Raw genomic sequence first — 24,615 nt, 5'->3', positions numbered from 1 at the left:
TATTAACAAGATGCCACAGTGCCAGTTCCTGTTTTCTGCTGTTTTTGGTTCCAGAAAGGCTGTTCGGGCAATATTTTCGGAATTGGACGAAATCAACGCCAAACCTCCTATTTTTCCCGGAAGGCTCCAGAACACCGAAGAAGAGTCGGAGAGGGGCCAGAGGGCCACCAGACCATAAGGCGGCGCGGCCTGGCCTGGGCCCACGCCACCCTATGGTGTGGCGCCCTCAGGTGCCCCCCTGCGCCGCCTCTTCGCCTATAAAATCCCTTTCGACCTAAAACCGCAGTACCAATTGACGAAACTCCAGAAAAGTTACTGTGGCGCCGCCGCCATCGCGAAACTCCAATTGGGGGGACAGAAGTCTCTGTCCCGGCACCCTGCCGGGACGGGGAAGTGCCCCCGGAAGCCATCTCCATCAACGCCACCGCCTCCATCATGCTCCGTGAGTAGTTCCCCCATGGACTACGGGTTCTAGCAGTAGCTATGTCGGTATACTCTCCCCCATGTACTTCAATACAATGGTCTCATGAGCTACCTTACATGATTGAGATTCATCTGATGTAATCGGTGTTGTGTTTGTTGGGATCCGATGGATGATACATTATGATTAGTCTATCTATAAAGTTTGTGAAGTTATTGTTGCTGCAATCTTGTTATTCTTAATGCTTGTCATTAGGGCCCGAGTGGCATGATCTTAGATTTAAGCTCTATAATTATTGCTTAGATTGTATCTACAAGTTGTATGCACATGTCACTGTCCGGAACCAAAGGCCCCGAAGTGACAAGAATCGGGACAACCGGAGGGGATGGCGGTGATGTGAGGATCACATGTTTTCACGGTGTGTTAATGCTTTGCTCCGGTACTCTATTAAAAGGAGTACCTTAATATCCAGTAGTTTCCCTTGAGGCCCGGCTGCCACCGGCTGGTAGGACAAAAGATGTTGTGCAAGTTTCTCATTGCGAGCACGTACGACTATATACGGAAAACATGCCTACATAATTAATAATCTTGATGTTCTATCTTAATGCTTTGAATCCTATCAATTGCCCAACTGCAATTTGTTCACCCAACACTTGTCACTTATTGGAGAGTTACCACTAGTGTAGATCGCTGGGAACCCCGGTCCATATCTCATCATCATATACTTGTTCTACATGTCATTGGAAGTAGTATCAACTATCTTCTGGTGCCATTACCTCTGTGTTACTATTACCGCTGCTGTGTTACTGTTACTATTGCTCTCATATTACTGCTACTTTCACATCACCCCTGTTGCTAGTGCTTTTCCAGGTGCAGCTGAATTGACAATTCAGTTGTTAAGGCTTATCAGTATTCTTTACCTCCCCTTGTGTCGAATCAATAAATTTGGGTTATACTACCCTCGAAGACTGTTGCGATCCCCTATACTTGTGGGTCATCATGGATCTATGCAGGGGACGCGGCGGGGCGGCGGGGCAGCAGGACGGCGGACGGCGGCTGCAGCTCCCCTGGCGGCTCGGTCGCGGAAGCAGGACGGCGGACGGCGGACGTCGGGGCAGCAGGACGGCGGACGGCGGACGGCGGCTGCAGCTCCCCTGGCGGCTCGGTCACGGAGAATAGAACGGGCGAGCGGGGGCGAAGGGAATGAATCGCTGTGTGCTTTCCCCTCCCGTGTACGTGACTTGCAGGAGGGCATATTAGTCAAATAGAATAGTTTATTTTTATTAAATGTTAATTCAGCAGCTAACAAGAAGAAAAGGGGCAATCATCCAGAAATTAGCCGTCGTGGGGGGCTGAGAACAAGGCGAGCCAAATTCTGGGTTTATTATCAAACGCGTGCCAACTTTGGGGGTCAAAAGCAATTCTCCCGGCCGGGACGGGCAGGAGAAGTGTTCGTGTCCACCTTCGCTCCTATAGGGGCAAGAAGTTGACAATGTCAAGATTGTTCGTGTAAAATGCTGGACACGAATCTTGGAGCAATATTAACCGTTGGATAAGCCAGAGACACCCACACCATTGTAGAATCGCTGCGTTCTGCTCTTTCACCTTTAACCAGGTCTTCCAACCAGGGGAATCGTGCACACACTACTAGGAAAAGCACTACTGCCGGCACACCTAATTCACCTACTGCCGGCGCACCAGAGCCTGCCGTTGGGAACCGACCGGTGGTAAAGGACTAATGCCGGTGCACTTGCTTGTGCGTCAGCGGTAGCTCAGTTAGTGTCGGCGCAGCTGGCCAAGTGCGCCAGCAGTAACTCTGTACCACCGGCGCAGCTGCGTGGTGCGCCGAAAGTAGTCCGGGAAGTAGTGGTGCGTGTCTTGTGCGCTGGCAGTAGGGATGTAGGTGTGCCGACGGTATTATACGAAATTCCTTTTTTCCAGCATTTTCTTGCATATTACAATGCATATTTATACGGTCCAATACAGTTGATATTAATACAGATTCACTACACATGCAATATGAAAAACACATAGAGTCAAGTCTCATTTCGGTATCAATACATAAATAGTCAAGTCTCATTTTGAAATCTTGATTCATACAATACACATGCAACACCGAACGAAGTTTCACAAAGTTAGAAGTCGGTACATAGTCACAAGTGTCATACACCTCACAATCTAAATACTAACCTAAACTAGAATCACATAAAGCATGACCATGGTCACGATGAGCATCATCACGAAGCCCATGGACTTCATCCGGTTCCTCATCATCTCTCTCATCTCTCCCGCTAGATAGCGCGCATATCTTCCTTCCGCCTCAACCCTAGTGGGGTATCCTTTGTAGCTGTTACCGCTGAAACGATGCACATGTCTCCGACATTCCTCCCAATCACCGTAGACTCCAGGAACCCTCTCCTTGTACACAACATATGTCGGCATCTCCATGCACAAGAAAAATAAAACGTCAGTACCAAAATCATAGATGATATATATACTTGCAACATATAAGTATATATGAGAAGTAAAGTCAATGATATTAATTAAGAAGTAGGATCAACTAAATAGCATGCCTCATACTTTGTTGATCGAAAAAATATTAATAACATTTAGGGATGGAGTTAGTGATGCCACGTAGGATGCACAAGAGATTGATATTTGTGCCATCACACCAGGCTCACTGGCTCCACCCCAGAGCGTACTAGTGACCAAACATTTTAATCATCGACGCAAAAATAGAAGAAAGACCAAAAATAAATAAAGAATACCAACTCAAATACGAGCCAAGTAGTATCAACTAAATAGCATGCCTCATACTTTATTGGTCGAAACAAATATTAACATTTAGGGATGGAGTTAGTGAGGCCAGATAGGATGCACAAGAGATTGATATTTCTGGCATCACACTAGGCTCACTGGCTCCAACCCAGAGTTTACTAGTGACCAGACATTTTAATTATCGGCGAACTCCAAATATGAGCCAAGTAAGGGTCGAGTAAATGGAAATGATTAAGATAAGCATGCCATAATCTAGAAATACGAAAGTAAACGAAAATGATTAAGATAACATGGTGTGTCTGATTCCAACGAGTAAGGAATTACTAGACGCAAGCTAACGAGTTCACATGCACATCCGAACAAACTAAATAAAAGTGACAAGTCGATCGGGCCGGAATATATAGCAATTACAGTACGCAAGTTCATCGATGTATCGTTCAAGTTAAGCAAAAGAGTTCACATCTTAGGATCAGGTTGTAGGCCTATCGGGGAATGGACGGCAGCCCTCCAGCGAGTTGAATGGCATGTCCTCACGCGACATCTCCAAGCGGAGTTCTATCTCGTCATTACATGGTGGAGCGTGACCGTAGAAGAAAGCGCCAGACCTAACGCATGGTGGAGTATCGTGCAAATCATCTGCTGGATGCGACCCCACTGTACTCTCAGCTCTCTATCGCTGACATCCGCCATGTTATTAAACTTGTTTTTAAGACTTTCTGGAAATAACATGTTTTCTGCGTCCTTTACGTACTCCATCATCTGAAGGATGGCGTACCACACGTCCATCCCATTGTCTTCCAACGACTGCTTAAGGCAGGAGAAGTTCGTCGTGTGGATTAACGCCAGGCCTTCCAACCAGGGGAATCGTGCACTACACAACGTTTAACCGTTTAACCGAAGCAACAAATTTGGTTCTCAAGTATTTGGCTTTCACAATTTGTTTCCACAAATCACTTTGTGTCTCTAACTTCCACCACGATTTACATAGAAGACTAATATTTTTCTTCCTAAGATCCTTGACCCCTAACCCGCCTTTAGACTTGGAACAGCAAACTCTTGACCACTTAACCATATAATTTTTGTTCTTTTTTCTTCTTCTTAACGGCCCAGAAGAAACTCCTTCTATGTTTGCCCAACTTCTCCACAAAAGTTTTATTCAATAAAACATAGACATATAAAAGTAAAGAATACGAGAGAGACTAGAGTCCAGAAGGATTAAACGCCCTCCTGAGGTTGCAGACTCCCCAATCCAGGAATCAAGCTTTCTCAACATTTTAGCATCACGAAAATCCTAATCATTTTTTCAACTTAGCAAAGGTTAACGGCATACCTAGGTATCTCATAGGAAGTTGGCCAACCTGACAGTTGAAGAGATCAGAATAGAATTTCATAACCTCATTATCAGCATTGATAGTAAAAATCTCGCTTTTCATTAGCTTTATTTTGAGGCCAGACAGAAGTTCAAACATGTAAAGCATCATTTTTAGGTTCAAAGCGTTCTCAGGGTTATGTGTTAAACAAAGGACTGTGTCTTCAGCATATTGTAAGATGGCAACACCGTTATACCAGGTCGGGGGCGAAACCACAAAACAAACCATTTTGTTGTGCCTGCATCACCATTTTAGTTAAGGACTCACCCACCATGCTGAACAAAAAAAAAGGTGCCATTGAATCCCTCTGCCTCACTCCTTTAGCACTCTGAAAATACGGTCCCACTTTATCATTAATATTCACACTTATTGTCCCATTATGAAGCGACTGCTTAACCCAAGAACACGAAAGGGGACAAAAGCCTCTGACCTCATGACAACTCAAAAGTAAATCCCAATTCACCTTGTCATAAGTTTTTTTGAAATCAAGTTTCAAAATCACGCCAACTTGTTTCTTAACATGCACATGATGCATAATTTCATGCAGGGCAAATACACCATCCATAAGATATCTATTTTTTATGAAGGCATTTTGTTGGACACTGAAAAGCTTGGACGAATATGGATCTAGCATGATAGTTAGAATTTTAGTGATCAGCTTATAAATGCATCTAAGCAAGCAGATAGATCTAAATAACGGCTGAATTTTATTAGCATCCGCCATCCTAGGAAGCAAGGTTATCACCCCATAATTGAGCCGCTACAAATTTAGATTTCCGTTATGAAAATTAAAGAAAAGGTTCATCACGCCGCCTTTCACCACCTCCCAGCAATGCTGGTAGAACTCTATGGTAATATCATCCGGTCCAGGAGCACGATTACTCTCCATAGAAAAGAGAACATCTTTTACCTCCTCAGTAGTGAAAGGTCTGGTTAATTCGATATTGTCACCCGCATTCAACATCTCATTATCACTCCAAAGGTTTTGTGATAATCTGAACATGTTACCAGGGGCTGGCCCGAATGTTTCAATCTGAACGTACCAAACCTAAATTGTTCAGCCGTGGCAACAGACGAGCATTTTTCCTAGACTTAGATATTTGTGTACTTGTTGTTTAAAAGTCTCTACGATATTTGATAAGCAAATTGCATTGTTCTGAAAGAGTACAACAAGCAGGACGCGCAGCCGTTCTACGTACGCGCATCGTAGCGTCCCACGCGATGCGACGGCATCGAAGAAACACACGACGTGGCCAACAGGCAAGTACAATTTGCTGCTCGCGCATGTATTAATCGCACTAGTAGAAAAACGGTCATCTATACCGGTTCCAGAGGGCCATTCGTACCGGTTTTGCAACCGGTACAAATTATTCGGCACTAAAGCCCCCCCCCTTTCGTACCGGTTGCTTACGAACCGGTATAAAACGGGCCTCCACGTGGGCCACCAGGAGAGCTCAGGGCTGAGGATCTTTGGTACCGGTTGGTAATACGAACCGGTACCAAAGGTTCCCCCCGCGGCAGGGAATTTTCCCAAATCTTCGCCGCGGCAGAATTGGCTTTTTAGGGTTTTGGAGAGGTTTAGGGATATCGGTTTGATTCATATCGCGTCGATGCACCAGAAACGCGTTTGGGTTTAGGTAGTACATGAAGATCAAGATGATGCATAGCAAGTTGGTGCATATAATATAACACACATGTTATTGCATGAGATCGCAAATTAAGTAGCACTATGCATGAAGATCGATCTTCATGCATAGTGGTGCTCTCCGAGGCGTACTCTATATATGTCTATTACATGTAGCATAGTGGTACTCTTCGAGTCAACGATATATGTAACATGTACATCTTCATTCATTGTGGTGCTCTGCGAGTGGTGGTATGACGTCCCGAAGGAAAAATCCCGCCAATTCCTCGCCTATTGCTATGAAGCGGTCATCGATTGAGAGCTTGTTCCGCTTTCTTGCCAACTATAAAAGAATAAGATACAAATGAATACATGAAACAACTATTACTGAAACTCGGCACAACTTATGATAACAAAACAAATTTGTGAAGATTGTTTTTGTACCTCTTTATTTCTCTCATTATTCGTTCTCTCGTTGACAATTCTGCGGATGAACTCGCAAACGAAGAATCCACAGAGATCGGTCCCCGGAGGTTGTTGCGGGCATTTCTTTACAAGAATATAATTCAATCAAACAATAGTCAAGTATGATAATTGAAAGGTGTGTGGACCTAGGTAGTACTACTTACTTTCGCACGCCATCGCAGCTTCGGTGGCCATTCACGGGACGTATCTTCCTTGATGAAAGTTTGCCATACGCTGCTCGACAAAAGAAAATGCATAAAAGAGTCATCAATTAGTTCAAAGCAGGAAATTAACGAAACAAACCGATAAGAATTCAAATTACCTTCGAGCATTAAAAAACAAGACACGTATAGATCCTTTTCTTTGGTTAGTGAGTCCAAGACTTCAACTTCTCCAATTTCCAAATTGATGACGAGAAGAATAAAGTGAAACCTACGCACGTTTCAATATGTAGTCATTAGTTAAAATTTTGACATACGGTGAGCAAAATATAATGTGTTATAAGACAAGTAAGACTCACTCGAAGTTGTAAGGCCAAAGTATTAGCTTTTTGTCACGTTGTCGCTTCAAAAACCTTAGCAAAGTCTGCGGTGTATCCTTGTTATAGAGGGGATCATCTATGGTTTTGACATGCATTGTGTTCGGGTCAATGAACCCAATGTCCGTGATATCGTCCCTTTTGCATTCGAGCATCTTCGATCTGCATAATATAGCGCACAAAAGATTATAATCTGCAGACAATGAACGACTTCTCAAATTAAATAAATAAATCACTTACAGACAATAGCAATCGATGATTGATTTGTCGAGGGCCCGGAGATTGTATAATCGAAAGAGTTCGGCGAAGTCAACGTTCACACAAGTACTCCCGGAAGTAGTGCTCTTCCCTAACTCGCACCATGATAGTCTCGATCCCTTCCTTTTAGTCCTTAAGGTACCACGAATGCAAGTTACGCATACATGTTGGTACCTTCCTGAGATTCTCGACCAAATCTTTCCCTTGAACAAACCGATATGCTCGTTCAGCTAAGGCGTAATCAGTTGCGTCTTGTCGAGAACTTTGAACGGTCTTCCCGTCAAACACCTTGAGAGGGGCGACCGATTGAACGGGTTGTTGTCCGAGCTGGTAGACACCGTGTATCCCTTTTATCTCCCCGATACCCGATTTAACGGGTTTTGTCGCCTCGATCATCTTGTCATACGACCTTTCAATAGAACGCGCATAGTCGGATGGCGGCGATGGTACAGGGTCATATAGATTGTCAACGGTACGCACAACTTTCTCCCGATCTAGTGTCTTCTCGAAAGGTATCTCGGCACTTTCGGTGCAAAATTTCTTCACCTCGGCCTTAACGGCCTCCGCGTTTTCCTCTCGGAGTTTTTTCCCAAGGTAACTTCTCGGGAGGCGGCAGTTGTTTCTCCTTTCTAGCTTTCTTCCTAGGCGGCGTACCGTTCCGCTTAACGGACGCTGTCTTACGCGGAGGATCTCGAGATGGTGGACTCACGCCGGGGTCCCTCTCGGTAGGTGTGGACTTGGCTGCTCACCGGGATCGCCACCAGAGGAGTCGATGGCATTTGCTGCTCATGTGTAGGAGTCGGTGGCCTTTGCAAAAGGACGACGTACTTCTTCGGCCATAGGGCGAAACCGTGCTTGACATCGCCCAGTGTCCTCTCATCTTCACCTCTAGGAATATCAAGCTCCACTTTTTCAAACCCCGAAACAACTTCATCCACCCCGACACGAACACAACCAGGTGGAATGGGCATATGATGGTGCATTGCTCCATCTTCACTTGGGTACACATAGCCGACCGCCACCTTAACAGACGCGGTCCCGATTAACATATGTAGCTCGCAATCTGTCTTCTCCGTGACATAATCCACGGGGTAGCTTCCTCCACATCCGTCAAGATGCGAGGAACCGACATCGCTTCTTCGCTGAGATGGGGCAGCATCGGCTTGTGGATCCCGTAGAAACAATGGCTGATCAGGTGCCCTACTGATTTCTCTCAAGAGCCTCCACCCTAGATAACAACTCCGTTACAATGTCGGCGTCCTTCTTCTTCTTTCGCGAACGGCTTCTATAAGTGTCGGCGCTGTCCGGCCACGCTTCCTTCATGGTGAGACCTGGGCGAGCTCGCACCCGTCCAACATGTTCGGGGTTCCCGTAGCGAGTGTCACTCGTCATTCTCTCGATCGGGAATGTACTCTCCCTTTCGACCTTTTCAATTGCATCTACAAGCTTCGGTACAATTGCCTCAATTTTTTCCTTCCATTTTCCCTTCGCAACGATCAACCTGTCTTTGGGTCCAACCCCGCCCCATGAGCGAACAACCAGAACTTGGACCGTTCGGGCCGGTCCCATGTCTCGTGGAGTGATTCCATGATCCATCAGTTTATTCTCAAACGCTGTCCACTTCGGAATGGCACTCTTGTAGCCACCTGACCCCAAATGATGCGGAAGTTTCTTCTTTGCAGCATTTTCGGTATTTTTCTTCGATCGGGACACAAACTTAGACGATTTCTTATACTCCTTAAATGCGGCCCATGATCTTTTATCTTCACTAGATTTTCGGTATTATCATCGAATACTTGGATCTTCATTCTTATATTTGTCCCATAAATTTTTCTTGAAGCTCCGGAATTGTATGGCCATCTTCTTCCATGTCCATTCCTTGACTTTATCCTTCCGGCCTTCCGTCATGTCTTCCGGTAGGCTGAACTTTGTCGATAGCGTTTCCCAAAGAAATTTTTTCATGCTTGTCGTTGACATAAGTAGCACCACTCTCCGGGTTCTTCGGCTTATGCCACTCTTGAATGCTGATCGGTACATGGTCCCTAACAATAACTCCGGATTGACTTGTAAATTTGCGGCAAAACTCCTTGGGCTCCACTTTGGTTCACCATTAGCCTTGAATGCCGTGAGGGCTAACCTGCCCTCGCCCTTTAGCACCCGCGTCGGGCCTCGTTTTGTTCTAACAGACTTGCTCGATGATCCAGAAGGCTAAAAGAAAAAATTATTCGTTAATAAGTGCAATACAAATAAATGAATGCATCTAGGGATGAACACAGACTAATTGATACATAGATATACACCTCGCCGGAGTTTGTGATGGACACTTCATTGTCTTTTCTAACTTGTTCAGACTCAAGTCCCTCGCCAAAATCATTCAGAAAGTCGGCGTACTCGTTGTCATCTCCATCGTCGGGTTCCGGACCACGGGCACTCTCATAGATCAATCGCTGCACCGCTTCTTCCCCCTCCTCATCTCGGACGAAGGTGCCGTCCTCCATACCTCAATGTCACTGCAAAATTAAGAAAGCAATTAATAGCATAATCATGTGAAATACAAACACATATGCCCTCCTTTTGAAATGAATATGCCAAACAAAAACACAAGCATGCCCTTAAGAAAACTTAGTTGTGGTACTTTCTATCTATCCAGATTTCACCTTGTGATGTTCATATGTTTATGTAGTTCAAGAACTATCAATTCCAATCCATGCCAACAAATAGAACACTTTGCTCTGTTTCCCTACATCTCTTATGCACTAAGGCAAGAAGTGACAATATTTACAGCCGAGAGAGCCCGAGAAGTTGGCTCCAGCTTTGACACGAATCTGGTCTACATGCACAACGCCGCCAGCCTTTCCCCAGAGCGCCACTGTGCGCCTGCAGCGCCGCAGGCCGCAGCCTTTCCCTTTGTCCCCTCGCCGCTCTCGGAATTCTTGGGACAAAAGTAAAACGGACCCAAGCGAAAGAAAACTACAGACGTGGCTCGGTCACCCAGCGTTCATCATTACCGCAATCTGCAGGCTAGTACTCCGTATATCAATATGATCAGCCGATTCAAAATGTTCTCCATTGAACGATGAGAATCAAATTCATGCCTTTCCTTGTTTCAAAAATAATCAAATCATGCCATTTCGGATGATCAGTGCAAGCACATGGTCGATCACAATTCACAAACAAGGAGTGCAGTGACACTGCTTCAACGCTCCTATACCACAACAGCGGTCAGCGGAATCGAAATAAACATCAATTCCATGCTTCCAAAAATGGGCAGAGGAAGTTTACGATCGATGGGAACAAAACAAGGATTATAATGACACTGTTCAGCTGGTGAATGCAACAACGATTTGCCATACTACTAAGTAGTAACTGCATGCTGAATACTGCAGAAGCTTGGCACTGATACAAGCAAGGATATCACAAATTGAGACAAGCATCATAAGGAGTCGCGTTACACGATCTACTTGAAGCAAATGACAAACACCAACACATGTAGCAGGAATGGAACAAAATCTAATGGACCCGTATCTACAATTAGCGCTTGGTACCACGGCAATTCTTCACCAACTGAGCTCCAGAAAGAACAAACGACGATCAATCGAGATCCACGGGTACAAAAGCACACTCCCAGCTAATGCTAACCTCCGATTAATCAAGAAACACTCGCGGTCACAGCTCCCCAAACAGATCACGCGGACGCCAACGCAAAACGGGAAAGAAGCTCGGCCGGTCGATCTCGAGCGAGTCACCGGGGAGCGCGGAGAGGAGGTTCAGGTTGAGGTGGTGGTGGTGGGCCTGCGCCACCGGCACGTACGCCGCCGCGCCTGCGCCTCCGGCGGCGAGAAGCCCCACACGTCCTGCCGCGGCGCCGCCCGAGAACGCCGCCGCGTCGTGCTCCTGCTCCTGCTCCTGCTCGCGCGGCCGCTTGCCGAGGAGCTCCTGCATCGACTACGCGCCGCGCGCTCACCACCTCACCCCTGCCGTCGAACACCTTGCCGTCGAACACCTTGCGGGCGGCGATGAGGGGTGGCGGAAAAAAAGAGGAGAGGGCCGGGGAGGTACCTGCGGGCGGCGGCGGCTGCGTCGGCGGTGGCGGCTGCGTCTGCGGCGGCGGCTTCGTCGGCGGCGGCGTGGGTGCGTCGGCGGCGTGGGTGCGTCAGCGTCGTCGACGGCGTCGGGGCTCTGCTTCGTCGCGCGGGGGAAAGAAGAAGATTTGGGGATTTCGCGCGCGGCTAAGGTTAAACGAGGGCGATGGGCCTTTAGTACCGGTTGGTACCACCAACCGTATTTAAAGACCTTTCGTACCGGTTGGTGGTACCAACCGGTACTAAAGGGTGTTTTGTTGTGTTCGTTTTTGGTTTACTGTGTTCGTTTCTTTTGCTGTTTCTGTGTTCTTTTACTCGTTTTCTTCTTTCTTTCTCGTTTCTTTTTCCTTTTATTTTGTGTTTCTTTTCTTTTCTTCTCATTTTCTATTTCTTTTCATTTTCTATTTCTTTTCTTTTCATTTTCTATTTCTTTTCATTTTCTATTTCTTTTCTTTTCATTTTCGTTCCCCTTTCTTTTGTGTTTCTTTTCTTTTATATTTCTTTTCTATTTATTTTGTTTTCTGTTTCTTCTTTCTTTTCTTTTATGTTTTTTTTCTTTTCTATTTATTTTTTCTATTGCTTTTGTTTTTCTTTTCTATTTCTTTTCTATTTCTTTTCTATTTCTTTTCTCTATTCTATTTCTTTTCTTTACTCTCGCCACGAGGCCGTCCGCACAGGAAACTTTCCCGCCCCGACGTCGCGCGGGAAACTTTCCGGCCACGACGCCGCGCGGGAAAAGAAAGGGCGGGAATGAAATTTTATTACGATTGAACTCGAATTAAAAGTACATAGCTTAACTGAAAATTAAAGAGACATGACCAAATTCTACTGGGGAGTCATTCAGTCATACTCCTGCCTAGCCCTGTAGTACTCGCCACTGTAGTCGTCGTAGTCGCCGTCATCATCGTCGCTGGCATCGGGGTCGCGGTACTCGAACGTCGGCGGGTGAGCACGCGTGGGCTGGGGCGAGGGTAGCGCAGCGGGGGCCACGGTAGGCCATGACGCCCTGGAGAGTCCGGCCGCGCCACCACAGCCGACGGCCGGCCTCGTTGAAGTTCGGAGGAGGCGGGCCGCCCTCCTCGTGCTCGGCAGCGCCCTCTCACGCCGATTGATGAAGAAGCTTTCCCAAGTCGGGCTGTAGTCGGGATGCCACTGGGGATTCCTCCGCTGCTCTGGCGTGAGCTCGAAGTAGTAGTGGTTCGTGATGGCCATCTCGCGCGCCACACCTAGAGGGACTGGAGGGACCGGTACGCCTCCGACGCTTAGCAACCAGCCGGTCGGGACGCGGTAGCCCGGCGGGCAGGGGTAGTTCGAGGCGCAAAGCGCCTCCGCCTCCCGGGGGGTTAGAGATGCGATGGAAGCCATGGGAGAGAATGATGAGGTTTGCAGATATGAGTCTAGATGTGATATGTAAATGGTGGCCAAGCCTACATATATATAGTGAAAAAATGGCAGGAAGACAGAGGCGGGAACCGGTGGAAAGCGCGGGAAGAAAATAGGCGGGAAGACAGATCGAGGCAAACCTTTAGTACCGGTTGGTGGGTGCAACCGGTACTAAAGCTGTCGGCGGGATAAGGACGCCCTGCTCGATGAGATAAAGTATGTAGCGCACGACGCCCTGTCGGTGGGATAAGGACGCGTGGGTAACCTTTAGTACCGGTTGGTGGGTGCAACCGGTACTAAAGCTGTCGGCAGGATAAGGACGCGTGGGTAACCTTTAGTACCGGTTGGTGGGTGCAACCGGTACTAAAGCTGTCGGCAGGATAAGGACGCCTGCTCGATGAGATAAAGTATGTAGCGCACGACGCCCGTCGGTGGGATAAGGACGCGTGGGTAACCTTTAGTACCGGTTCGTGTCTACAACCGGTACTAAAGCTGTCGGCAGGATAAGGACGCTACGCCTATAAAAGGAGCATCGATACACCATGGGAAGCAGCTCAACAAGCCAACATGGATGGAGAGTTTCATCACCATGGATGGAGGAAAGGGTTGGGAAATCTCCGTGGCGGAACTTGTCGAAGATGCCCTTGGTGCACACGCCCTATGGCATCTTCGGAAGTTCCGCCTCGGAAAAATTTCCCTGCAAGCCCGTGGAAGACTCCATCTCCTCTAACAAATGTTGGGGAAAGGGTTGGGAAATCTCCGTGGCGGAACTTGTCGAAGATGCCCTTGGTGCACACGCCCTATGGCATCTTCGGAAGTTCCGCCTCGGAATTTTTTTCCTGCAAGCCCGTGGAAGACTCCATCTCCTCTAACAATGTTGCGGAAAGGGTTGGGAAATCTCCGTGGCGGAACTTCTCGAATATGCCCTTGGTGCACATGCCCTATATATGGCATATTCGGAAGTTCCGCCTCGGAATTTTTTTCCCCGCAAACCCGTGGAAGACTCCATCTCCTCTAACAATGTTGCGGAAAGGGTTGGGAAATCTCCGTGGCGGAACTTCTCGAATATGCCCTTGGTGCACATGCCCTATATATGGCATATTCGGAAGTTCCGCCTCGGAAAAATTTCCCCGCAAGCCCGCGTGACTTAACTAGTAAAACAAGCCAACCATCTCCATTGTTAATATCATTACACAAAAGTGATTTCCATATTGAGATACACAAGTTATGATCCCTATATGTAGCTAGCTAGTCTTCCGAGTTTTCTTCGCTCGTTTCCCTTTCTTCTTCTTTGCGACGCAACCATGGACAATCTTCATTGTTTAAGATGATGCTTGGGTCAATTTTTACCTTGAAGGGTGGAATATCGTCAAACTTATTATAATCTTCGACATGTCTGTCTTGTCCTCTACTCCCACGATGTTTCTTTTTCTGAAAGAACTATGTGCCGCTTTGGCTCATCGTATGATGTGTCCTCTTGCCTTTCTTTCCTTTTTTTCGGTTTGCTAGACATATCCTTCACATAAAAAACCTGAGCCACTTCACCGGCTAGGACGAATGGTTCGGTGTCGTACCCAAGATTCTTGAAATCCACCGTAGTCATTCCGTAAATCGCGGGTCTACCTGTACCCGTCTTTCAGGTTGAACCATTTACACTGAACAAAGGGACCTTGAAATTAGGTCCATAGTCAAGTTCCCATATCTCCTCTATGTACCCATAATATGTGACCTTGTTCCCATTGCCATCTTCTCGCATCAAAGCGGACACCACTGTTTTGGTTGGTGCTCTTTTTGTCTTGGGCGAAAGTGTAAAATGTGTTCCCATTAATCTCGTACCCTTGAAAAGTCGATATAGTAGAAGATGGTTGCTTGGCCAACAAGTACAGCTGCTCGTCATCGGTGACATTCATGAGACGTGTTTGCAACCAACCGCCGAAAGTCTTCATGTGTTCTCCATCAATCCAATCTTCACGTTGCTCGGGTATTTAGAGCGTAAGATCTCCTTGTGTTCCTCTTTGTACGGAGCCACCAAGATGGAATTAAGTAGAAGCTGTGTAGTGTGCTTGAGTGAAAGAATGTCCGTCCATACACGTTGCTGATTTCTTTCCTAGCGTGCCTTTTCCACGCAGTCTCCCCTCATAGCGCGATTCAGGAACACCGATCGGCTTAAGGTCGTGAATAAAGTCAACACAAAACTCAATGACCTCCTCTGTTCCATAGCCCTTGGAGATGCTTCCTTACGGCCTAGCACGGTTATGAACGTACTTCTTTAAGACTCCCATGAATCTCTCAAAGGGGAACATGTTGTGTAGAAATACGGACCGAGAACGCCAATCTCTTCGACCAGGTGAACTAGGAGATGTGTCATAATATTGAAGAAGGATGGTGGGAACACCAACTCGAAGCTGACTAGACATTGGACCACATCCTTACGTAAATTTTGTAGAGTAAGTGGATTGATCACCTTACGAGAAATTGCATTGAGGAACGCACATAGCTTCACAATGGGTACTCGAACATTTTCCGGCGAAGCCCCCTCAATGCAACCGGAAGTAATTGTGTCATAATCACGTGGCAGTCATGAGACTTTAGGTTTTGAAACTTTTTCTCCGACATGTTTATTATTCCCTTTATATTCGACGAGAAGCCAGACGGGACCTTGATGCTACTCGGGACTTCAAAAAGATCTCCTTCTCCTCTTTGGTAAGAGCATAGCTGGCGGGACCTTGATACTTCTCTGGATTCGGGTTGTTTCCTTCGTGGATACTTTGCTGGTCCCGCCGTGCATCCGGTGTATCTTTTGTCTTCCCATACACGCCCAAGAAGTTTAGCAGGTTCACGCAAAGATTTTTCGTCACGTGCATCACGTCGATTGCAGAGTGAACCTCTAAGAATTTCCGTAGGGTAGCTCCCAAAATATCGACTTCTTCTTCCACATGGGTACGTGTCCGTCAACATCATGCGGAACAGATTGTCCGCCGGGACCCTTTCCAAAGATCACTTCTAAATCCTTGACCATATCATATATAACTTCCCCATTAGGGCGGGTAGGCTTGGTTCGGTTATCTGCCTCACCTCCGAAATGCTTTCCTCTCTTTCTTACGTGATGTTGTTTTGGAAGAAATCGACGATGCCCTGTGTACACATTCTTGTTTCCCAAATAAATACTATCAGTCTCACCTAAACAGTGTGTGCATGCATTGTATCCCTTGTTTGACTGCCCTGAAATGTTACCAAGAGCAGGCCAATCATTGATGGTTACAAATAACAACGCTCGTAGGTTAAATTCCTTTTGTTCGTGCTCATCCCACACGGTACACCTTCGTCACGCCACAACTCTAAAAGTTCTTCAACCAATGGCCTCGTGTACACATCAATGTCGTTGCCGGGTTGCTTCGGGCCCTGGATGAGCACCGGCATCATAATGAACTTCCGCTTCATGCACAACCAAGGAGGAAGGTTATAGATACATAGAGTCACCGGCAGGTGCTATGACTGGAGCTCTGCTCCCGAAAGGATTCATGCCATCCGTACTTAGACCAAATCTTAAGTTCCTTGCGTCATCTGAAAATGACTTGAACTCTCTGTCGATTTTTCTCCACTGCGACCCGTCAGCGGGGTGTCTCAGCATCACATCTTTCTTACGGTCCTCTTTGTGCCATCGCAACAACTTGGCATGCTCTTTGTTCTGGAACAAACGTTTCAACCGTGGTATTATAGGAGCATACCACATCACCTTCGCAGAACCCTCTTCTGGGGGTGGACTCACCCTCAACATCGCCGGGGTCATCTCGCCTGATCTTATACCTCAATGCACTACATACCGGGCATGCATTCAAATTCTCGTACTCCCGCGGTAGAGGATGCGGTCATTGATGCATGCATGTATCTTTTGCACCTCTAATCCTAGAGGGCAGACAACCTTCTTTGCTTCGTACGTGCTAGAGGGCAACACGTTCTCCCACGGAAGCATCTTCTTTATTATTTTCAGCAACTTTTCAAATCCCTTGTCGAAGTACCATTCTCCGCCTTCCACTGCAGCAATTCCAGCGTGGTACCCAGCTTTTTCTGACCATTTTCGCAATTTGGGTACAACAGTTTGTTGTGATCCTCTAACATTTTCTCCAACTTCAACCTCTCCTTTTCATTTCCGCAGTTCATCTTCGCATCAAGAATGGCCCGACCCAAATCGTCATCCGGGTCATCAAAAATCGGCTCATCGAAAATGAGCTCTTCTTCAGCTTCATCTTCCCCCATTCTACTACCACCGTCTTCAGTGAATAAGCTGGGATAGTTGTCACTATCCTCTTCTTCTTCGTTGTCTTCCAATATAACTCCTCTTTCTCCGTGCTTGGTCCAACAATTATAGCTGGGCATGAAACCATTCTCCAAAGGTGGACGTGAAGGGTCTTCGAGGTAGAGTAATCCTTCATATTCTTACGGGAACTACATGGACAATACATGAAACCATTCGACCGCTTTGTTTGCCTCAGCCACGTTGAGAAAATAATGCATGCCAAGGTAATGAACTCGGGATGGCACCGGTCACCGTACATCCATTGTCGACTCATCTGCATTTTATATGTATATCAAAAATCATTAAGTACACAACATCATGGATATATGAGTGACCAACTTAATTAATATTCAAGTTCATCACATAAAACTAATTGTTTTTATAAAAAAGAAGAGGGGCTCACCGAGGTGGTACCGTGCCGGCTAGGGGACGATTTGCGATCGATCGGCGGTAAGGACGGGGATGATACTAATTAAAACCTACAAAACATACCATAATTTCAGCTCAAATTGCATATAAAAAAATAAAATCACTAACTTAGGCATTTCACCGAACACCTTGCTTGCACTAGAAAAATAGTACGAGTTAAAACTACCAAAGAAATGTGCGAAATTAGGAACGCCGGAAGAAAGGATGATATTGCTAACCCTTGGATAGATGTATGCCCTTAATCTTGTTAAAATGGTGGAGACAAAATAGAGATTTGTTGGAGTGTGAGAGGTGCAAAGAAATTTTGTGTGAGAGGAAGAAGAGAAAAATGAGATGAAGCAGCAGCCAGGGACGGGCTGGCGACCAGTGATATAGGGGGCACCCTTTGGTACCGGTTCGTGTTACGAACCGGTACCAAAGGTCCTGCCCGGGCCCCACGACGCGTCCGAATTTTGGCCGAAGACCTTTCGTACCGGTTCCTAACACGAACCGGTACGAAAGCCCCTCACGAACCGGTACCAGAGCCCCTCGCCCGCCTGAACCTCCAAACCGGTGCAGATGACCCCATTGGTACCGGTTCGTAAGGGAACCGGTACCAATGGCTTAGATGGATGTGAGGTTTTCTACTAGTGTCGCGCCTCTCGTCGAGGAGTCGATGCCTTCCGACCGGAATAATCAACCTAGAACTCGTGATCGTGACCCGTTTACTTGGGTAGCTACTTTGTTGGAAGCTTGCAGTTTACCGCTGACCGTGTGCTCAGCTCAGCTGCTGCTAGCTGCTCTGAATCTTCTTGCAAGAAGCTAGTGGCTTGAATCACTCTTAGGTCTGCTATCACCCTCAGCCTAAGCCCACGTACGTACAGCGTGTATGTGTATATAACAGAGGTGGTCATCGCTGTTCCCCCACAGAGTCGCGAAGGTAAACCTAGCTAGCCTGGATCGAACACAAACCTTTCCGAACATTCTCCTTGCTTGTTGGCATCTCACGGACAGCTAGCACCGAAATGAAGGTAATGAACTTCTTCAGTTTCTGCATACGCCCCCTTTCGCATCTACTCTAAAAGGGTTGGAGGGAGTAACTCATACAGTCATACAGTTCGGTTAGCAGTTTACTTTTGAGCCATTACTAGCTCTTCAACTGATCGATAGCTTTTGTCCTGCCCTTGTCGTTGGTGCAGCAAAAGATTGTTATCCAGGTGAGCGTGTCAAGCGACAAGAGCCGGCGCAAGGTCATGACGACGGCCGCTAAAACCACCGGTATGCACGAGTAAATTGATTCTTCACCACGATGTCCCTTGATCTGTGCGACTGTGCGTTAGTGGTCGTAACATGCATGCATGGATGCAGGTGTGGTCTCGGTGGGGATAACTGGTGACTCGAGGGACATGCTGGAGGTGGTGGGCAACGACGTCGACACGGTGTCCCTCGTCGGCCGTCTGCGCAAGAAGCTCCTCGGTCGTCTTCTCCTCGGCCGTCTGCGCAGGAAGCTCCTCGGCGCACGCATCGTGAAGGTGGAGGAATTTAAGGACAAAAAGAAGAAGGAGGAGGACGAGAAGCTGCCGTACTGGTATCCCGGCTACTACTACCCACACCACCAATACCCGTCGCACATGGTGGTCGCCGACCAGCCCAGCTCCTGCGCAATCATGTGAGATTGCCTATTCTTGCCAGAGACCGATTCTACCATATATTTTTAACACCAAATATAAGAACAGTATTTACTATACGAGTATGTAAGTTGGGGGAAATAAAGAAAACATGAATATGTATTCGTATGTGTAGGTCTTCAATTGGTTTCAAGTTAGATATCGAGCCAAACACCAACGCAGTACTTAAAACTGCAAGCCGGGGCTGTGTAGACGTGCGTTGAGATGGTCTCACTAGTGGAGAACAGGTCTATTATCGCGGGCCGTTAGAGGCTTTTGTCCCGGTTGGCCAACCGGGACAACGGAGGCGGGATAAAAGGCCCAATCTTTTGTCTCGGCCCGCTTACCTGCCGGGACATATAGTCCACCACGTGGCTGCGATGCAGGGGTTTGGGCTGGAGGATCTTTTGTCCCGGCTCGTAAGCACAACCGGGACAAAAGGTTTTATTTTTATTTTTTCATTTATCTTTTTTTACTTTTTGTTTGACTCGTTACTCTCTCATTTGGACCATTGTTAACACTAATTACAATTAATCTATACTCACATTCTAGACTTGGTCACTTACCGGTCGGTCACCCATTCTCACACTACTCCATCCTCAACATGCTTAACTCCTCGGTTCTTTCCTGTTGTGCTCCCACAAATGTGGTTGTATCTTATTGTAAATACTACCATAAGATAATAATATAGCATTCCAATGTGAGAATTGAATATCATTAAATCTTTAAACCGCAAGTGGATAAATAATATATGCATAACTATTAGAAAAGTGTGAGGAATTTGAAAATGAAATAATTTTGTTTTTATTCATTTATTAATATTATTATCAAATAATACATGCATTATTCATATTATTTGGAAAAATAATTAATATCTTTAAATCTTTAAACCGCAAGTGGACAAATAATATATGCATAACTATTAGAAAAGTGTGAGGAATTTGAATATGAAATAATTTTTCCTTTTATTCATTTATTAATATTATTATCAAAAACATATGCATTATTTATATAATATGGCCAAATAATTAAAATCTTTAAATCTACAAACCGAAAGTGGAAAAATAATATATGCATAACTATTAGAAAAGTGTGAGGAATTTGAATATGAAATAATTTTATTTTTATTCATTTATTAATATTATTATCAAATAATATATGCACTATTCATATAATATGGCCAAATAATTAATATATTTAAATCTTTAAACCGCAAGTGGACAAATAATATATGCATAACTATTATAAAAGTGTGATGAATTTGAATATGAAATAATTTTGTTTTTATTAATTCATTAATATTATTATCAAATAATATATGCATTATTCATATAATATGGCCAAATAATAAATATCTTTAAATCTTCAAACCGCAAGTGGATAAATAATATATGCATAACTATTAGAAAAATGTAAGGAATTCCAATATGAAATAATTTTGTTTTTATTCATTTATTAATATTATTATCAAATAATATATGCATTATTCATATAATATGGTCAAATAATTAATATATTTAAATCTTTAAACCGCAAGTGGACAAATAATATATGCATAACTATTAGAAAAATGTGAGGAATTTGAATATGAAATAATTTTGTTTTTATTAATTTATTAATATTAATATCAAATAATATATGAATTATTCATATAAAATGGCCAAATAATTAATATCTTGAAATCTTTAAACCGCAAGTGGACAAATAATATATGCATAACTATTATAAAATGTGAGGAATTTGAATATGAAATAATTTTGTTTTTATTCATGTATTAATATTATTATCAAATAATATATGCATAATTCATATAATATCTTTAAATTTTTAAACCGCAAGTGGACAAATAATATATGCATAACTATTAGAAAATGGAAGAAAGGTTAAGCCATCGAGTCAGCGCTACCAATTATGTGTTTCCAAGGTTTGAGGGCATATGGTTTCTTGCATGGATGTGACGGGGTGCTTGTGACGGTAAAGCACACGTCCGTTGGGAACCCCAAGAGGAAGGTATGATGAGTACAACAGTGAGTTTTCCCTCAGTAAGAAACCAATTAGGTTATCGAACCAGTAGGAGATGAAGATCACCTGAAGGTTGTTGGTGAAGGAGTGTAGTGCGGCGCAACACCAGGGATTCCGGTGCCAACGTGGAACCTGCACAACACAATCAAACTACTTTGCCCCAACTTAACAGTGAGGTTATCAATCTCACCGGCTTGCTGAAAACAAAGGATTAAACGTATGGTGTGGAAAATGATGTTTGCTTGGAGAAAACAAAAGAGAACAATGATTGCAGTAGGTTGTATTTCAGATGTAAAAGAATGGACCGGGGTCCACAGTTCACTAGTGGTGTCTCTCCAATAAGATAAATAACATGTTGGGTAAACAAATTACAGTTGGGCAATTGACAAATAGAGAGGGCATAACAATGCACATATATATCATGATGACTACTATGAGATTTACTTAGGGCATTACGACAAAGAACATAGACCGCCATCCAGCATGCATCTATGCCTATAAAGTCCACCTTCGGGTTAGCATCCGCACCCCTTCCAGTATTAAGTTGCAAGCAACAGACAATTGCATTAATTACTGTGCGTAATGTAAACAATACAAATATCCTTAGACAAAGCATTGATGTTTTATCCCTAGTGGCAACAGCACATCCACAACCTTAGGGGTTGCTGTCACTCCCCCAGATTCAATGGAGACATAAACCCACTATCTAGCATAAATACCCCCTCTTGGAGTTACAAGTATCAACTTGGCCAGAGCCTCTACTAGCAACGGAGAGCATGCAAGATCATAAACAACACATATATGATAGATCAATAATCAACTTGACATAGTATTCCATATTCATCGGATCCCAACAAACACAACATGTAGCATTACAAATAGATGATCTTGATCATGATAGGCAGCTCACAAGATCTAAACATGATGGCACAATAGGAGAAGACAACCATCTAGCTACTGCTATGGACCCGTAGTCCAAGGATGAACTACTCACGCATCAGTCCGGAGGCGGGCATGGTGATGTAGAGCCCTCCGGTGATGATTCCCCTCTACGGTAGGGTGCCGGAGGAGATCTTCTGAACCCCCGAGTTAGGGTTGACGGCGGCCGCGTCTCTGGAACTGTTCTGGTATTTTGGCTCTCGGTACTAGGGTTTTCGGGGACAAAGGAATAAATAGGCGAAGGGGCAGCGTCGGGGGAGCCAGGGGGCTCCCTCCCCACGTCGCGGCGCGGCAGTGGGGCCCCCCGCGCCACCATATGGGGAGGCCCCCCTGCTGGCCTTCCTCGACTCCTCTTCGGTCTTCTGGAACACTCCGTGGAAAATAGGGCCGTGGGCTTTTGTTTCGTCCAATTCCGAGAATATTTGTAAAACAACTTTTCTGAAATCAAAAACAGCAGAAAACAGGAACTGACACTGTGGCATCTTGTTAATAGGTTAGTCCCGGAAAATGCATAAAAACATTATAAAGTGTGAATAAAACATGTAGGTATTGTCATAAAACTAGCATGGAACATAAGAAATTATAGATACGTTGAAGACGTATCGCGGGGTTCGTGTGAGCCCGTCATGATGATTTGGGTCAATAATTTACGGATGTTCTGTAAGAATTTCAAGGCCCTAATTCCATGATCTAAGGAAGCCTGGGATACAAGTAGATGTGGAAACGGATCGGATCTAAGGAATTGCTAAAATCTGCTCACTATTTCATTTTTCATTTTTTCTCTGTAACTCCGATTGAGCTGAAATTTTAACCACTACTACAACTTTTGATAACCTACGCACCCGTAAAATATGAGATCATTCTGAGGTGTTTAGGTAGGGTAAAAACTGTATTGTATGTGAGGAATTTAAATAACATATCCATTATTCATATAATATGCCATTATACACTATATAATTTTTAATCAGTTTTACACCCTTCATAACGATTTGAGCACTGTAGATGCGGAAATTATCCACTTCTTTGTTCAATTGTTGCCTGACACGTAGCTATTTTTTAGCTTGCTTCATCCGTTAGCTCTCTTAGTTGGTTTGCATCTTTTTTATTTTTTGAGCAACGGGTGACCGGCTACCGGTTGATAGGCCTCCTTGCTCGTCGCCCTGTTGGAATGAATTTCACAGCTTAGCACTTCTTTATTAATTTTTCCACCGCTTTGACCGAAGCATAGCTATCCCAAAAGTGTTTCCCTACCGCTCGGTTCTGTCTGCTGGGCGAAGTGGCGCCACCAATACCATCTATTCCAGCCGACCAGCCCTATGGAGTCCATACCAAGCTCGGTGGAGAAAGCAGCGTCCGCGGCAGCGGAGGCAACAATCGCGTACATGGGGGTATGGAGGTGGCGGAAGAAGCAGCCGGCGTCACGAATTTCCAGGTGATGTACATGGCCCTGGAAGGTAGCGCTGCCTGCGCCAACCGCAACTTCCGCGGCATAGACTGCATGAAGATGCATATCCCCGCCTGTGAGGAGCACGCACTGGTTGTACAGCTGCTCCTCAAGCGCGGCGCGGTGCGTTGGCCGTCTTGGTTCTTCTGTAGGTAGTCTCTCTGCAACCGTGTAGTCAGTTTTCTCCATGTACGCCCAGCTGTTGTTTCATTTGTTTCTCTCGTTGCGCCCGCTGCTGCTAGCTGTTCTATGGTTGCCGCTGCTGTTGTTCCTCTCTCTCTCTCTCTCTCTCTCTATATATATATATATATATATATATATATATATATATATATATATATATATATATATACTATTCCTTCTGCAATACCATTGCTCTTTCCTCTTTTCTTTGGTGGATATGCCTTCTACCTGTTCGATGTTATGCTCATAAGAACTTAAACTAATTATTCAAGTTATGTTTTGTAGGATTCTGAGATCTAGGACAATTGCAAATTCAGAATACACTGCGAGTACACCTGGTTCAAGATTTTGTGTTGTTTTTTATTTCGTGAATTTTGTCTTGCTGTAGGGGGCACTGCACTGCCGCCTATTTACCTTGGAATGGTGCTGATGCACAAGGTTGTTAAGAGGATTCTGATTCATTCCTTCAGTGGCTTAGATGATCGCGGTGCTTATTTTGGGTTGTTTGACAATTGAATTTTGATGCGAGATAGAATATGACATGATCCACGACTACAAGTTTCTCTAGGACGTGTTTCAAAGCTGGAGATAAGCAAGGTACCAACTCTCGGAGTTGCCATTTTCTCTCAGCCTTGCCATCTTTCTTAGTTTAACATGGGCTGGTAACCTGTAGCCAAGGTTGGAAAAAGCGCTAGGCGTAAGCGAGGCGATTGGCATTTACCTAGTGCCTAGGCGG

The 24,615-nt window shown here is 45.2% G+C and overlaps 1 protein-coding gene across 1 annotated transcript; it reads left to right on the top strand.

Moving 5' to 3' along the window:
* The first annotated feature begins 18,519 nt into the window (after positions 1-18,519).
* On the top strand, positions 18,520-19,421 carry LOC127330499 (heavy metal-associated isoprenylated plant protein 16). The gene is made up of 3 exons (XM_051356693.1): positions 18,520-18,655; positions 18,824-18,902; positions 18,993-19,421. The coding sequence occupies exons 1-3, from the start codon at positions 18,650-18,652 to the stop codon at positions 19,295-19,297; spliced, it is 390 nt and encodes a 129-aa protein (XP_051212653.1). The 5' UTR covers positions 18,520-18,649; the 3' UTR covers positions 19,298-19,421.
* Positions 19,422-24,615: the final 5,194 nt, after the last annotated feature.

Source organism: Lolium perenne, chromosome 2, assembly GCF_019359855.2.
Source record: "Lolium perenne isolate Kyuss_39 chromosome 2, Kyuss_2.0, whole genome shotgun sequence".
In the NCBI taxonomy this organism is placed as follows: Eukaryota; Viridiplantae; Streptophyta; class Magnoliopsida; order Poales; family Poaceae; genus Lolium; species Lolium perenne.
The sequence above is the reverse complement of the archived record's forward strand: the minus strand, read 5'-3'. Positions and strand labels throughout refer to the sequence as shown.

Coding starts and splice junctions, on each gene's coding strand:
- LOC127330499 (XM_051356693.1), top strand. Junction 18,903..18,992: donor GACGGCCGCTAAAACCACCG/GTATGCACGAGT, acceptor GCATGGATGCAG/GTGTGGTCTCGGTGGGGATA.